General features: G+C 42.2%; 1 protein-coding gene across 1 annotated transcript in view; it reads right to left on the reverse strand.

The window, feature by feature from the left end:
* ksr2 (kinase suppressor of ras 2) overlaps positions 1–18,098 on the reverse strand; it is a 136,616-nt gene that overhangs the window by 7,571 nt on the left and 110,947 nt on the right. The window contains exons 7-14 of the mRNA XM_056592208.1: positions 7,795–7,864; positions 7,161–7,244; positions 6,704–6,789; positions 5,862–5,968; positions 4,514–4,682; positions 4,179–4,220; positions 3,388–3,457; positions 385–433 (exon numbers count right to left, since the gene is read on the reverse strand). Of these exons, the coding sequence (XP_056448183.1) occupies positions 385–433; positions 3,388–3,457; positions 4,179–4,220; positions 4,514–4,682; positions 5,862–5,968; positions 6,704–6,789; positions 7,161–7,244; positions 7,795–7,864 (677 nt within the window). The remainder of the gene's footprint in view (positions 1–384; positions 434–3,387; positions 3,458–4,178; positions 4,221–4,513; positions 4,683–5,861; positions 5,969–6,703; positions 6,790–7,160; positions 7,245–7,794; positions 7,865–18,098) is intronic.

Genomic DNA, 18,098 nt, shown 5'->3' on the forward strand with positions numbered 1-18,098 from the left:
ATGATTATCGGAAGCCTTCTTGTTCATTCAACCTTAATTTAGCAAGGTGTGGCTCTGGGGCACTCAGTGCTCCTCAACAGGAGCACATTGATGTGTTTTGTTAGAGGTGTGTGGGGAATCTGGAGCAAACACACGTGAGCTGGCAGACACAAAAGAGAACGCCAGTATCGACGCCCATGATCTTGGCATTTCCTGTTCAACAAACTGTCCCGCTAAAGCTTGAATGTTTGAAACATCTATGACATGTTTATTTAATATTTTAAATAGCAGCGGACTCTTGTGTATGACTGATGAATCTAATTCTTACCTCCATCATTTTGTACAAGTTAATAACAGACATGCGTCATCGTAGATGAAGATAGAATAAAAAGATGGACAACTCACATCTGACGTCGGCTCGACTTCGATCTGAAGTAACGGATTCCCCTCGTTCCTGGAAAAGGGTGGAGGCACACAGACACACACACACACACACACACACACACACACACACACACACACACACACACACACACACACACACACACACACACACACACACACACACACACACACACACACACACCCACACACACACACACACACACACACACACAAGCCATGATGCTCCTTTTCTACCAAAGGGGGGCGGGTTTGATCCCCTGGGTTCATTCTGAGATGCCCCCCCCCCCCCTTCCCCCTCGACCGCTTGCCAGATGACGTTCATCAGGTAACACCCCCCAAACCACCACCTCTTGCTGCCATGCTTCTGTGGCGTGCGATGACCGTGTTCAAACAGCCACCACAGAGGGAGTGCGGGGAGAAGGCGTGATGCAGTATGAGATAAGGATTGATGACTCGACGCGGCGTTCAGAGTGCGAGCATCTCTGGCCTAATTAGTGGAGCCCCATGGAGCGCCCGGCTCGCCAACCCAACGGAGGAGACACCATTACGGCCGCAAAGAGCTAACACCTCCACTACCGACGCAGGAATCCATTAGGAGTGAAATGGATGGATAAGCGTCTTTGAGTTTTTGAAAAGCGCTACATAAAACAAATTATTATCATTATTATTTCTATAAAAATATGGTGATTCTTTCTGCTTCTTTTTTGTCGCCTTCTACAAGGGTTGTTGCCACTTTCATACTTTTCTTATAATTCTTTGACATTAATCAGCCATTCGAGTCCTTTATGTCCGTCGACTTGCTATACATACTAAATGGCTTCAGGTGGGCATGGCGGTGGATCGTATAATGTATGATAATATATAATAACATGCAGTAACCTGGGGCCACATTCTTATTGGGGCTTATGGAGATGGTTGGTGCGACAAGGCATAAAAAGTATATTAGCTCAGCTCTCTAACAGCTCTCTTTCTACCACCGATGTTGCCACTGACTAACATTTTAGTATTTGTTTGTATCAATCTACTCCTCACGGAGTGTTTGCTAAGACTGAGGGACTTGTGGAAATACACTCACATTGCAAACTTCACAACCACTGTGGAAGAAGAAGGGAGCTTATACCAACGTTTATTTCTCTATCAATAATGGGCAGATTTCAAATCAGGAGCACGGTAAGACCTTCAAACTGTGATCAACCAGAACCGATCCAGGGAAGTTACTGACGGGTCCCAATGACGTTGATTCTGAGAGACACAACTCTGCAGGTACAGACGGAGAGAGAGAGGTGCAATAGTATAAAGAAAATAAAAAGGTTATGAATAAAATGACTATTGAGAAGACGATGTTATCATAAACCTTAGTATCTTTTTTGTGCATTAAACATCCCTAATAGATATACACAAACCAAGTGATAAGGGAATCATTAATTAAGGCTGCATTGGATTTATCTGACAAATGCATGACTTACTGATATGCATGCTTTTTTATTTAGGAATGTAATGCTTTTGTAAATGTAATGTTTCAAAGTATGTAGACTCTGACTTCCTTACAGTACATGTTATACAGAGTAATTCACTACCAAGTTTCTATGTGTTGATATTTATTTGTATAAATGAAACAGCCCTTCTATTGCACACAACTCCTTGCGTCGCCTTTGATGGCATGGTAACAAAAAAATAAAAGTGATAACTGCCCTCGCTAGCCTTTAACTTGTCTTGAGACCAACTATTTGAATTCAACAAGGTCAAGGGTTTATTAGTTCCACTAGTTTGGAAGAGTACATAGAGTGCACCTCAAACGGCAAGCCATCAAATGGTTTGCCATTGAAATATAAGAGCCTGCAGAGTTGTGTATTTTATTTATGAATTGGGATCGTAACTTTCTACTGCTGGATGATGATTGATATGTTGCATAATGGGGACCCAATAGAGGCTACTCCATCGAGTCAACCCCATTTAATGTGTGGCCCCGCCTCCTGGGACCAACATGTGAAGAAGGATGAATGGATGAGCTCATGAGGACAACAAACCAATAGGAACAGACCACCCAAGCTTGCACAGCAAGTCGTGTGGTGAGTAACCAGTCACTGTAATTAGCTATGTTTAAAGGTCAAATTTCTCAAAAGTTGTGAAACTGATACGTCACTCCGAAAAATATTCTATAGATTATTATTATTATTATTATTATTATCTCATATATTATGGGTAACTTGATTCACATGCTCTAAATATTAGTAAATATCATTCCCGAAGACATTATTGCCTCAAACATGAATCTTTCATGTTTCTGTTCCTGCTTGTATTTAGAAGCAGGGTATTATCTGCTATTAATGAAAGAATTTGAGTCTCTGGACACACAGCGTATTTTATAACAATTGACCATCGGCCGATGAGTGCGGCTCGTCTGACCCGTTTCTGCTCATAGATTGTGATTCTAATCGAGTTAACGTTTGGGTTGAAATGCGTCTTGCACTTCCATATCCTGTCACTGCTTTGTTTTTTCCTGTGACCAATGGCATCCTCAAAGAGAGCGAGCGCAAATCCCCTTGGCATCCCAACTGTAGCGTGAACTGAAGCCATGCTAACATTAGCCCTGTTAGTATTCATCATGTCGGCTACGCATACTCAAATTGTCACCCAAATATCTGTGCTCCAATAACTTTATGCCTGCCTCCCTGACTATTATAAAGATAGAGCTATAAAAAGAAAGAGAGAGAGAGAGAAAGAGAAAGAGAGAGAGAGAGAGAGAGAGAGAGAGAGAGAGAGAGAGAGAGAGAGAGAGAGAGAGAGAGAGAGAGACAGAGAGAGAGAGAGAGAGAGAGAGAGAGAGAGAGAGAGAGAGAGAGAGAGAGAGAGAAAGAGGTTAGTGTAGTGGGCGGAGGAGAATAGGATTGGGGACAAAGGGGCGGAACAAGACAAACAAGACCCCATGAGAGCAGGGTGAAGACGTCAGACGAGGAGACATGTCATCACATTCTATGGAGGCGGCTTCATGTGTCTGCTCACCCGTGCTCAGACAGGACCGGATGGAGGATGACCTGCGGGGCTCTGCTGGGCGGGGCCTCAAGGGCCACGTCTGAGGAGGGCCCGGTCCAACACAGTCAGAATGATAAGTTGGCGCAGTGCACACACACACACACACGGTCGCACGCACCCATACAAACGCAAGCACACACTCACAAAGCTATTTCACATAAGCCATTCAGTCCTTTATTTGCAGCCCGCTTGCTATACATACTTGAAGGGTTCTGAAGGACATCATGATATATAATATAATGTATGATATTATATAATACACAGAGTAGCCTGGGGCTTCCAGGCGAAACTAAGTAACGAGGCATTAAGTGTGTGAAAGTAAAACGAGTGGTGAAAGAAACCAGTTGGAAGCTGTAGCCAGACAAGAGTACACTATGGATTTGTGCTTCATTAGGAAAAATCTCCTCTCTCTCTCTCTCTGTACCACCCTCTATCTCCCTCGGGACGAGTGTGTGTGTGTGTGTGTGTGTGTGTGTGTGTGTGTGTGTGTGTGTGTGTGTGTGTGTGTGTGTGTGTGTGTGTGTGTGTGTGTGTGTGTGTGTGTGTGTTTGTTGGTGTGTGTGTGTTTGTGTCTGTGTTTCTGTGTGTGTGTGCCCGATTATGTGTGTGTGTGTGTGTGTGTGTTTAGGTTGGCTGGAGGTTAGAGGGCAGGCAAAGGTCAGAAGAGGTCAAATGTAACAACAGTTATACTCATAATTTTCACCATGGCACGGCCCCAGGGTATTATGGGTAAGGGTAATAGCCAATTAGGATGCACTTACCTGGAAAGATGAACTGCTGCTTGTATTTAAAATAACTGGAGGCTGCAGGAAAGACAGAAAGACGAAAGTTTAATTTGATTTTTTTAACAAAATAAAAATTGTAATTAAAATATAATTTTAAACATAACCATTTCTCAAAAACACGCCATTCCTTTAAAAAAATTAATATGAATTTTAAATGTATATTTTATTGAGTTCCATAATAAACTACATATTTGTTGGACTCATAACTTTATTTCAAAACTTTATTTGTTAAAATAAAACAGAAGGAATGAAAACATGCCCACGGTTTGGATTGAAGACGATGCTGGGCAGGGTGCCCACACAGATCCTACCTGTCAGGTTGAACTGTTTCTGTTGCCGTGCCGACTGAGGAGAGGGGTGCAGGGGAGAAGGGGGTGTGGCACTACTGGGTAGGGGCGGGGCCGGGGAGGAAGGTGTGGACGAGGTGGTGGAGGAGGGATTGCTGCTGGAATCTGGTTGATAAGGTACTGGAATGTGGTCCTGTTGAGAGATGGAACCAGAAGTATGCTGATGAGAGACATATAGCTGGCATGTGCCTCAACACGTTTGTAAACAACCGCCAATCAAGTACATTTTTGGTAGGGATGAACTGATACCACTTTTTCACTTCCGATACCGCAGTTTTGGGTTTCTGCCGATACTGATATCAGTCCGATACTTTGTTTTACTCTCGAACAAATAATTACAATACTAAAATATATGGAAGCACTTTTGCTCATCCTATTTGCCACCTATGAAAAACAGTGTTTTGATGCTGGCGTAAGCGTCGAAACGCAAGTTTCACAAAATGCTGTACTAATGGATTCCCTAATAAGAGTGCTACTGCTTTTGCTGACATTCACGGCGAATGTGTGCTCATGCTAAATGAGCACACAACATCGACATTTGTTGCTATCCTTTTAGTGATATATATATACACATATTTTTACATTTAATATTTTTCTTTATTGCCATTATTTGATTGTTATACTATCCTGTACTTTCCTGTCCGGGATTATTTGGCACAATCTCATCTTAACGTAGAATGATGAAACACTATATTAAGAGATGTAGAACAGAACCAAACCCATGTGCCGTTCTTCGGGGATATACTTGATGTGATATGGGCCAGTTTTACAATGTTATTAGTAGTCAATCTTGATCATAAAAATCATTCTTGATACACACTATGCTAATTAACAGTAGTTTCCCGATAGGATTCATAGGTTTCCATGGCAGGTGATGAGATGTTCATGAGAAATGTTATGTCATAAAGTATTATGGAACATAGGAGAAAAAGAGGCCTGCATTGTATGGATATGGATAGTAACGTTCAATAAACAAACTTTCAAAGACACGTACACACGGACTCAAACAACCATTGACAGGTGCCATTGTGACACAGACTCACAGTCCAACAGAAAGATCTCCTACATTACGTCCTTGTTCATTATGAACGCAGGTGTGCATGTATGAAGAAAAACGGACAGACTGACAGAAGCAAAAGAAAGAAGGTCACTGTTTTCTGTAGTTTGCTGTCTTTTGGATGGGAAAACAACCAGCAACCACAACCAGGAAGGAACATGAAAAGGTCTTATGAAATGGAAATGGGAACGGCATTGCGTGAAGACTGGGCGTCGTCTGGCGATGACCTCATGATCTCCAGCCCCTCAGCCTCACCTTGTTGATCTTGTTGGTTTTGGGCAGGGTCTGACTGATGTGCAGGTCCGTGTACCTGAGCGGGTTGTTGATGTCACATGGCACCGATTCTGTCCGTACCAGTCGAGCTGCGGGAAGAAGGGAGAAGGAAGATGGTCATCAGAATAACAAAACAAGGAAACAGAACAAAAAAATATATATGGAACTACCGGTAAACTAAAACGAGGTAAAAACAATGGAGCTTCATTGGCGACTTAATTTGACAGCAGTCGACTGCACCCGATTAAATTCTTCATCACCCCAGTCATCGCAGCCTAGTTTGATGAATTGAACATACTGTTCCTGCTGGCACGACACCCATTTTTTACGAGGAAAAACACACGTCATTAAGAGACAATCGCTCTTCCTTTATGAGTGACATCTTTAATTAGAGAGCTGTTACTATTACCTTGAGATGTCCCTTGGTGATCTAATTTTTCCGGAAAATTAAAGCAGGACGAGAAAGAAAAGGAGAGAATTAATTTCAAATCTGATCAACTGATGATTTTCCTGCTAGCACTGTCAGTCACATTTAGAACAATACCTAATTGACTGGATTCATTTGATTGATTACAACTTTTTACAGCTTCATTAAAAAGTGGTTCAGTATAATTGGTCAATTATTCTCTCAAACCAAGCCAAACCACATCGAGGTTGCCAAACTACAGTTGTCGCTGATTCCTGCAGAGCCGCCATGCATTTAGATGTTTCATCCCCCTCTAAATTGTTTCCATCAAAAATACAACCATTTGGATTAAACTGCCCATTTAATGTGGAACTAGATAGTGTGGAACACAAGAACGCATCGTTACCTTGACCATTACCTTTGAGCGAGTCAGGGCCGCCCCTCTGAATGATCAGCAGGTGACAAGGTGGGGCTTCTTTGGTGCATTTGTTGTGGCACTTCAACCTGGACATATTATGATGTTGTGCTGACACGTTAATTACTCTACCAAACAAACCGCCAAATGGAATGGAACCAATATCCTGCATCCAACAAAGCTTTGAATTTGTCAAGCATATGGAATGGATCCAACATTCCATTGGCCTGACAAATTCAATGCTTTTGTTTCCTATCAGAGGATCTTTTTATTTTGTATGTATTTTTGACTGATTATTATTATTATTAATGACTCGCTTATTTGTTGAAATCATATATTACGACACTCGTTCAGTGTGGAATTTCAGACAATGTAAGGCACAAACAAAAAACATTAACAACAAGGACAAAGTGGATTATTATAGGGTGGCTATTGAATGTAAAGAAGCTTTAAAACGTACTTGCAGTTTTTACATTTGAGTCCAAACAGCATTCCCTTCCCACAAACGATACATGTCTGTGACATCCAGTACTTGGTGGAAAACCTGTGGCCAAGGACAACAGAACTGCACCATTAGGTTGTAAACATTGCCTTCGGCAAAAGGTAATCGTCATTGACATCATGTTTGTGACATTTCAGAAAGACATTTAACAATTCAGAAAGTATGTTGTGCATAACTGAAGCATTGGAACAACTGTTGACCGAGGTGACCAATATGGTTAGACAGAGGTCAGAAAATGTTATCAGGTCCCTCTTCTGATCACAATGGTGCTGACACACTGATTCGATTCTGCCCCTGTGTGTGTTATTTGCAGTAGCATACGTTATGGTGTTTACGGTCATGCACTGCACCAAACAGCGATAGCCATGAATCTATAATCAAAGCACAGAAATGCACTGCATTTGAAGTACGCAAAGAGAAAGAAAAATGTAGCCCAACTTCAGTAAAACAAGCCTCAACATGATATTGTGAGCATCAGTCGTTCATTTGAAATAACGGTAAGGTGTTCCATCGTAGAATTTGTCTCTAAACGGAAAGTTGACAATCTGGATGGCTGTGCTGTTGGGATGACGTCATGTTTAACATCACCCACCTGTGTTTTATTGAGTTTCCAAAGTCTCTCCTGGGAATCTGCGGAGACCAGCGAGGCACTGAGAGCGTGTCTGGGGAGAGAGAGGACCCCAGGGTTGAGAGACATGCTCATGATGAATGAATGAGTACCCTTGGTTGGTTACTTCCTGCACACATTTTGCCTGGACAGTAATACGTACCTTACGCAACAACAAAGCAAGTTCTCAGACAAGGCTTCTCTTGCGCTAACGACAGACATTTGGGCGTCTAGAGCTAGACTTACCTTAACTGTTCTTTATAGCATACCAGGAGATAAGCAGCCCAGTCACACTTTGATTACATGTTGATAGACTAATCTTGAAAGTGGAACTATTTTGTTTAAGGCACTGCTGTGACTTTATTTTGCCGATATACCACTGAAGCATTCCTATGTTGAAATTGTGTTTAAATGACTATATATTTGATATGATGAAATTCTTTGTTTATTCTTCCAGATGCTGCTGCAGCCAACCAAGCTATCCAGGTTGTTAACGTTTAGAATAATACATAGAAAATTTTAAAACCAAAGGATGGTGTTTTATTTATTTTGTTGATGAAACTGTAAATAACACCACAAAACTATCGTACGAAACCATTCGATTTCTGAACATGGTGGATGGGTGATTGGATGGAGGGGTCAATGAATACATGGATGATTAGGTGACTGGGTCGGCGGGTGAATGTATGGATCGGTTAATGGATGGCTTGCTGAAGGGATGGTCGGTTGGAGGGATGAGAAATAAAGACAACAATAACTTCCAAACACATGTGGCTGCCCGTGTTCCAATACATTGCATCAATTAGAAACTGTCTTCTTTAAATAAAATGCACGCCTAATGGTTATATACTGCAACGACAACAACAGACATAGATGCTGTGCTATAAAGGCTTCTGCAACCATCCCATGCTACTCCCTTCTAATACTCACTACCTAGCAAATGTCAAGCTCTCCTGGCCTCACTAACTCATCAATTCAGAGGAGCTCACAGCTTTGATTCAAACAGCTGGTGGAACGACAAATTAGTTCTGCAGGTATTCCAGTGTTTGTGACTCTGTGTGTGTGTGTTGGTTTGTGTTTTTTTGTGTTGAGGAGGAGGAGAAGGAGAAGGGCTGTGGGCACACCATTGTAAAGGGAGTCACACTTCAAAGGGTTTTTGCGTCCACTCGCTCCATTAGAGCGAGCAGCCGACACATTACGCAGCCGTTGCCTCGTCAGTCGGGCTGATAGCGTCCTGCCTACACAGCCCTGCCTATGGGGGCGGCCGGAGGCTATTGTGGACATAGATTGGCATGATTGGGATGTTGAACACAGCCATGGTGAAGCGCTGGGCGATTTAGCCAAACCCTAATGAGCCGACCGAAGAGAGTAGCCAGAAGGGGAGGGATTGGCTGGAATAATTAGCCTTCGCCGCTATATTGTTGCCTCCTTTCATGACAAAATGATTGTGAAATACTTTATTTATTTTTTATGTCGGTTTCGGTTTAAATTGCAACATCGAAATGAATATGTACAAGACATATTCTGTTCTGCTTGTGAGCGTTTAGTTCGCATTTGTCAACAATAGGGACTACAAGACATTACAAACCACATAGCTATAATAATAAACACACATATATAGTCCACAGACAGAACCTGATTCACAGAGATGGTTTCAAGAGAGGCTGTCTCCATCCCTGTCCAATGCATTTCATCTTCTGAATTGCTTTTTTGACTTCAGGCTTGTAACAAGAGAAAAAGCTCTGTTAGCGCTTTTTGGGGGGATTAGATTTAAGAGAAATGGTTGGCAAAGGTTACTGACACCTGAGCTCTGTAATAACAACATCTCTGTATGCTGCGAGTATTTATTGATAAGCAACATCTTAATTTCACCAGGAAAACATGGCACATGTGCTGGCGATGTGTCATGTGCCTGCATGAAGTTACTTGATTCCATAACTAAACAATGAGGTTTTGGAGGGATTAGTTTCCACATTTGACATTACAAGAAAATCCCCTCCATCACCACCACGTTCTTTACCATCACCACATCCAATACTACCACCTCCACCTCTACCTCCACCACCACCACCACCACCACCACCACCACCACCACCACCACCACCACCACCACCACCACCACCTCCAATACCCCCACCTCCACCCCCACATATTCCTCCATCACTGCCTCCTCCATCAACACCACCATCTCCACTACCTCCACCAACACCACCCAGCCTCTCTCTTCTTCCATCCTCCCTCCGGGGGCCAAGTGTATGCCCGCTGGAGCCCAATGCATCGCTCAATTACAGCCAATCAGCACGATAACCCAATAGGAAGGGGGAAGTGACATCATCTGCTTCTTGTCAGCCTCAGAGGCAACAGGCAGCTGATTGGTACTGTCAACGCAGATGCCAGGAATGGGAGTTATCCATTGGGCCGCGGGTGTTTTACTGAGGCTGTGTAACCAGTGTGTTTGAATGGGGCTTTAAAATTACGTACCTAAGTAATTTGTTGTGCAGGTATACCAGTGTTAGTGTGTGTGTGTGTGTGTGTGTGTGTGTGTGTGTGTGTGTGTGTGCGTGTGTGTGCGTGTGTGCGCGCGTGTGTGTTTGTGTATGTGTGTGTGTGTGTGTGTGTGTGTGAAAGGAGGAGAAAGGAAGGGTAGAACACGTTTTGTAAGGAGATATATCTCAGAAGGATTGTTTTGACGTGAACAGCAACCATTCAGATTTGTAATTGCCGTTCACAAAGCTACACAGCTTCAACATCAGATATGACTCTGCACATTTAGGGTTATAGATAACACTATGGTTGGTTGATTGGTTAGTCGGTATGTTCTTGTCGACCAATTAGGCATTGGTTGAACAGTGTTTGGTGTTAATTTCATAGGGAGAAAAATGTATTCTTAATCCCTCACTAAAGGGATTGGATCTTTGTGCAGACCGATGCATTTTATTTTTGGGTGACAGGCTTTATTGTGATAGAAGTAAGAAGATAATGAATAAAAATAACTTTGAACTCGCCCAACCTAATGAAGCCAGTTCTAACTTACTGAACAGTTACTCTGCTCCAAACGAATTGACACCAAGTTAAAGAAGTCGTTGGTGTGCCAGCAATTTGTTCAAAAAGACGAAAAGAAGTATAGGCCTATTCTCTTAAACATCAGGCATTTTTTGTTGTCTGCTATGCTCTGTCAACATGGTGTTCTAGGTTGAAAGGCTTTGAGTGTTAGCAAATCAGAATTGGCACCATGACACACATCACAGCCCCATCTATTCAAATTTCTACCCCCCCCCCCCCCCACCACGGCGCCCCGTGGCTGCTCTGGTGTGCGACCCGTTTTACATTGAAGCTCTGCCGTAACTGAGTCAGACTTAGACCAAAAGTAAATCTGAAAGCCACTGACTTCCTCCACACGGAACTGACATGATATTTAACTCCCAGGTAGAGCACAGGGCTCACAGTGCACTCTGGCCCATTTAGATGACATACTGAATTTCCCCCCATTGACTAAGCAATTGGTTGAGGAAAAGGTTGAATTTCAATTTACTTGTGTGGGTATCTGTGTGTCTGATGTGCATGGGTGTGTGTGTGTGTGTGTGTGTGTGTGTGTGTGTGTGTGTGTGTGTGTGTGTGTGTGTGTGTGTGTGTGTGTGTGTGTGTGTGTGTGTGTGTGTGTGTACATGTGTGTGTATACATGGGTGTGTGTGTTTGTGTGTGAGGGTGTATGTCTGTGTTATTTCATCTGTGTGTTATTTCATCTACGTTTTTGTTTGTGTTAATGCATGTGTTTGTCTGTGTTTGTGTGTGTGTGCATGTTTGTTTGTGTGCATGTTTTAGTGCATGCGTGTTTGTGTGTGTGTGTGTTTGTGTGTGTGTGTGCATGTTTTAGTGCATGCGTGTTTGTGTGTGTGCATGTTTTAGTGCATGTGTGTTTGTGTGTGTGCGCGTGTGTGTGTGTTTGTGTGTATGTGTGTGTGTGCGTGCGTGTGTGTGTGTGTGCATGTTTTAGTGCATGCCTGTTTGTGTGTGGTTGTGTGTGTGTGTGTGTGTGTGTGTGTGTGTGTGTGTGTGTGTGTGTGTGTGTGTGTGTGTGTGTGTGTGTGTGTGTGTGTGTGTGTGTGTGTGTGTGTGTGTGTGTGAGACGGATGAATCTTTGAAGTCATTGTAACCTCGGCGCCAGAAAGCGGTGCCCCCCCCTCAGTCTTCTCTGATTGGACGTAATTAACAAGGAGCCATCCCACCCTCTGTAGACTGCCTGCGTGGGTGTGTGTGTGTTTGTGTGTGTGTGTGTGTGCCTGTATGTATGTGTGTGTCCAAGTGTGTCCAAGTGTGTATGTCTTTGTTTGTTTGTGTGTCTGTGTTTGCCTGTCTGACGTTATGGTTTATTCGTGTACAGAACTGCAATGGCTGTGCAACGAGATGCCTGTACGTCAATTTCATAAATGCATACACATGTACATACATGCCATAACCAACCTACATCCATGCTCCTCGTTGAAATGAGAGATTCTACACGTGTCTATGTAACGACGTCTTCTGCCATCGACAATTACTCTGCTTACGACAAAAGACCAAAACGTATGCTTGGGTTTAGGTAGTCCTATGTGTGATGTGAGCACTGATATAAGGTCAAAGTAAACAGTGGGTTGCGAGATGGAGAGTGAGAAGTTCTCCGAACAAGACAACCCTGTTGCTGGTACAGTTTCTATGACAACGGCTGAACGCTGAGGAACCTTTTTTTGCCTCGTATTTGATAAGACACAAACAGATACACATGTCCCCACACACACAGAAACACATACATCGATACTCCCCAAAAACACACACGCACCACAAACACACACACCACAAAAAGCACACTGCACACATCCCCCATTTCATTCCAATCAAAATCAAACACAAGTAAATAGTTTGCTGTTGTTTTCACCATTCATTCCGCCATCTTTATGGAAAACGGCCAAGAAACATAAAAACTGACCCTGCTCCAAAGACGGTAAAAACACAACCCGTGTAGACACATTTGATTATAGTTTTTTGTTTGTATTGCATCCCTAATATACAGTGGCGCATTTTGTGATTTGAATGCAATCCGCAACCAGTGGCGCATTGCATTCACATCACAAAAAAGATTTCAGGTTATCTCGTAATTATGACATAAAGATCTCATAATTATAAGAAAAGATATCATAATTACGAGATCTTTATGTCATAATTACTAGCTAAATGTAGTAACCTAGAGGACCAGCTACAACCTTGTTTTGATCCAAACGAGCCGTCTTTAGCGAACGGTGAATTACATTGGCTTCTATAAGCTGTCGTCTTTCAGCCACGAGTTTAGGGACCGTCTGCAAAGTGCAAAACTGAAAACGACCACAATGGTCAAATTTCAATAGCGTCGCCATTATTGACTCTCGAGCCCCATAACTTGTTCCAGATAGTCATGGCCTCTATATGGTCTTACTACAACCTTTAGCTTTGAAAAATATGTCTCAACTTATTTTTAAGGAATTTTTATTTAGCAACAATTTCGATAGTATCGCCATCAAGGCCGCCTTAATGCACGGCCTTGTCTGGGCTGAAGCCCCAGGGCCTACGCCGATCGGGGGGGCCTATCATGGAGCTGCAGTAAAAAATAAATTAAAAAAAAAATCTTTATTTTTTTATTTTATTTTATTTTATACTGGCCCATGATAGGCCCCCTGATCGGCGAAGGCCCACAAAAATCAGAGGCCTATCATCAGCCAAGAAAAAAGAGGGCCAGTGGCCCCTTGACACCACAACCACAGTTGTCTCACCCCCCTCCCCCCCGTCAACAACGGCAAAATGGAAGGTTAAGGCAGGCCTGGTCGCCATTATTAACTCTATTATTAGAGCCCCAAAACGTCCATATAGGCATGACCTCTATATGGTCTTACTGCAACCTTTAGTTTTGAAAAAAATATCTGTTCTTATTTTTGAGGAATTTTTAAATGGCAAAAATGTCAGTGTCCATTTTTTGTTTGCAACAACTTCAATAGGGTTGCCATTATTGATTATAGAGCCACACAACTTGTTCCATAGAGGCATAGCCTCTATATGGTCTTACTACAACTTTTAGTTTTGAAAAATATATCTCTTCTTATTTTTAGGGATTTTGACTCTAGAGCCCCAAAACGTGTTCCATAGAGGCTTGGGCTCATTATGGTCCCTACAAAAACCTTTGGTTTGAAAAAATATGGCCATGCCTATATGGAACAAGTTTTGGGGCTCCAGTGTTAATAATGGGCACGCTATTGAAATGGTTGCAAAATGAAAAATATCCTTTAAAATAAGCAAAGATATATTTTTCAAAGCTAAAGATTGGAGTTAGACCATATAGAGGCCATGACAATATGGAACAAGTTCTGGGGCTCTATCAATAATGGCGACGCAATTGAAATTTGACCATTGTGGTCATTTTCCGTTTTGCACTTTGCAGACGATCCTTAAACTCTGGACTAAAAGCCCACAGCTCATAGAAGCCAATACAATTCACCGTTTGCTGAAGACGGCTCGTTTTGATGAAAACAATAGCTGTGTTCGAAATCGTTCCCTATCACGGATATAGTGCACTATATACAGTGTTGGGCAAGTTACTTCAAAAGCGTAATGCATTATTTATTACTTGTTACTGTCATTTCGGCAAAAGGTAATTAGTTACATTACAGTATTACTGTCTTTGAATTGTAAGGCATTACACTACTTTTACATTACTTTTGCATTACTTTCACCAAAATAACAGGAAATATGGATTTGGTGTTCTCAATAGATCTTCTTGTGTTCAATGCAGCTCATTACACAGCAGGAGGTGATGTGGTTGGCATAATGACTGAGCTAGGCTTAAGGCTAACAAATGTACAATATAATGGTCGCAGTTATGGCTCATGGTGCAATACATTTTATAATAGAAATACTGTATCTTTAGGTATTGAAATCAATAGAGATTGTAAAAAAAAAAGTCATGACAAGATACACAACCCTTTTTACATTTCTATCCCTTTATTTTCTTTCATTCACAGAGAATTCATAGCATAATGAATGACATAGCTAGACCTACATAATGGCTATGGCCATAGGTCCCCCCCCGTCAACCACTCAGTGCAGCTTAAACTTGGGCAGTGAGACGGAAGCCAGTAGCGCAGCTTTGGATTCAATAGTAGTGTGACAGACTGTTCTGTGTTTAGTTGGGAAAAGGAGGTGTGTCCCTCGTGAGTTGCCGTAGGGGGGAAGTTCGGGGAAGTGTTACGCTCATGTGTTGTGTGCTGTGGGTGTGTCTGAGATTTAACTGAAGCGGAGTTGGCTGCTGAACAGTGACACACTATCTCGTCTCCGGTCCCGTTCATTGTTTTCTATAATACTACAGTATAGGCGAACCCAGAACGCTCGGCTACAGTAGCATACCCATCTCGCAAATGTAGAGTCCGACTCTGCTGCCGCTGTCCTCTTCTCCTCTAGCAGTAAGACGAAGTAAACATTTGCGCGTTTTTTTCTCCTCTGCGAATCTCGCGGTGTTGGCGAATTTGTATAAAAACAACACACCAGTAAATTTCGGGTTAAAAATGCATTGTAACGCGCGTTACTGAGATTTGTACCGAGTAAAATATTACCTTTTTCTTTTGGTAATGCCTTACATTACCGCGTTACAGCAAAAAGTAATACATTACAGTAATAACATTACTTTTGTAACGCGTTACTCCCAACACTGACTATATATGGTGCTCGCCATTTTGTGGTGGTTTTCGAATTCTCAGTGGTTAATTTCATGCACTATATAGTGCACTTAAAATACCCAAAATTTGACTGTACATACGATGGTCCCTACATGTTACTCCCGTATACCAAAATGCAATGCGGTCGTGTTTTTCCGGAGGAGAAGAAGCTGAATAACCGCGAAAACTAATACATTTAATGACGGAGTCTCCGGCTTTCGTTTAGAAATGTCAACAATTATTTGGGATTTAACATAGAAAATGTAACATTCAAAATTAATTAAAAAAAACTTGATCAAGGAAATGTAGCATTCAACATCAATACAAGCTCCAGCTTTCAAGCAATTTTTTGAAGATGAAGCAACCGTTAAAAAAATGTTTTGCATGTACCCATCATATGCAATGATCTTAAACCTGCATTGACTAACTGCTGTGACGATGAGTAGGGGAAGCAAAAATTGTACAAAATCGTGACAAGACGTTGAAGTCTGCCTTCAGAGGCCAGACATTTCTGGACTTTTGGATGCAGCGACGCAGCGAATATCCTGCGCTTTCAGACAAGGCTGTGCGCTTTCTCATTCCATTTGCGACCAGGCTTCTCTTGGTCGCAAATGGTCGCAAATAAGAGCGATGACTACTGTCATGTCATCGCTCTTATTTTATCCCCAAAAACGCAGCTGATCGGACGCATCACACGATTCGGAGGCATGCTTCACATTTAAGGATTTTAGAAACTGATTCTTATTCTTTTTTTTCAAAAATGCATTCGGAAGAGAAGGGAGACTAGCGTTGCTCACGGGTTGGAATGAAAGGGAGAAAAGGGGACAGAGTTGCCTGAGGAAGCGATGTCGGAGATCACGCTACCAGTGTCTGTTTCGTACGGTGTGGAATGAGAGCTCGTGGAGGCACTATTGCGCAAGTACGCCTGCGTGCTCTGCAATAGCATGCTGCCCGAGAATGAAGTATCGCTGTCATATCTGTCCCTGGGAAAAGTAACGTTGCTTGCGCCGAATTGAAAAAGGAAACCGCTATAATGAAATAGCGGTAATATTTCCACATTAATTGATAAAATAACAGGGGATGGGAAGGGGGATGGCTGTTTCAGAACGGGGATGATTTTGATCAATTTAATTCCAAAGGGGGATGCCATCCCCCCTCATCTCGTGTGCTGGAAGCAGGTTGGATACTGAACCAAGTCTGAGGCTAAAGCTAACCTCAATCGACCCAGACATGTACCCCTCTCACTAAGCATGATAGGCCTAATTTTCAATGTGTGCCCGAGTACATTCTCCTTCAAACCTAAACATAGTTCATATTCTGACCTTATGGCACTTACTGCAGTATTTTTTAATACTGAATACATTGTTTTTCTATGATACACTTGTTCTTACTCATGATAGTTTGATTACAGTGTTTTCGCAGTACACATGATTTCTCTCTTTGCTGTGCATGATTGCTTATAACAGGATTGTTTGACTCCAGTATTTAAATATTCATGTTCAATTCTTTGAATGTTTTGATGCAGTAAAATGTACCTCACATGATTGGTTGACTGCAGTTGTTAAAATTAATATTCAGTGCTGTGAATGCTTTAATGCAGTATACTTGTTAATAACCTCACTAGATTGACTGGTATGTTATATGCCAGATGATATCCCCATTTGCTGGGTAGCCCTATGGAAGCAGTTGTTCAATTGTTAGTATTATCCCGTTGCAAGTGTTTAAATACAATACATGAGTTATAGACAGTTGGTTGCTTCAGTCAGGTAAAGTTATGTGAATAATAAATCGTATTATTAATATTAATGCCTTCTGTGTAAACTCTATGTAGTTATAGGCCTACGCACTTTATTTTAATTCCGGTGGTACTTGGAGAGCCAAATCATTTCTAAGGTGGTACTCATGGTAAAAAGTTTGAGAACCACTGCTCTAGGGTATATAGCATATAACCGCGTTGTCTGATTACAGTTTAATTCATTTTTCACAACCTACCAGCTCTCGTTGTGAAGACAAGTCACCTCGCCATTCGTTTCAATGGGAATCGCGACGGTCCATACTTTCAACATTTACATATTTGTAATTTGAAATTCGTCCCAGCCTTTATACCATAGATACTCTAGGGTCTTTAGCATATAACCACGTTGTCTGATTACAGTGTAATTAATTTTTCACAACATACCAGCTCTCGTTTTGAAGGCAGTGTTAATTTTGGCAGCTAGATTTAGTCTTGGGCTGCACAGGGGTCTGTTTATGAGAGCCTAAAACACCCGGGACCCCCAGCATCATTGCAAAATCAAGTCTATTATCTTGCTGATATGTTAAACATCCAATAATCAACTACACCCCTATCCCGCTGCGTTTGGTTAAAGTTGTAATGTTGACGTTTGAGAATGAGAATGAGGGAGGCGCTGAGTCTGAGAACAGTGCATTCCATTATTCGATTCACCGCTTCCGGAAACTCGACTGAACGAACGAACGAACGAGGGGCTGAGTCTGACTGACTCAGAGAACCGTGCATGATTCGATTCACCTCTACCGGAAACTCGACTGAACGAACAAACGACTCGCGAACGATTC

The sequence above is a fragment of the Gadus chalcogrammus genome, chromosome 6 (assembly GCF_026213295.1).
Source record: "Gadus chalcogrammus isolate NIFS_2021 chromosome 6, NIFS_Gcha_1.0, whole genome shotgun sequence".
In the NCBI taxonomy this organism is placed as follows: domain Eukaryota; kingdom Metazoa; phylum Chordata; class Actinopteri; order Gadiformes; family Gadidae; genus Gadus; species Gadus chalcogrammus.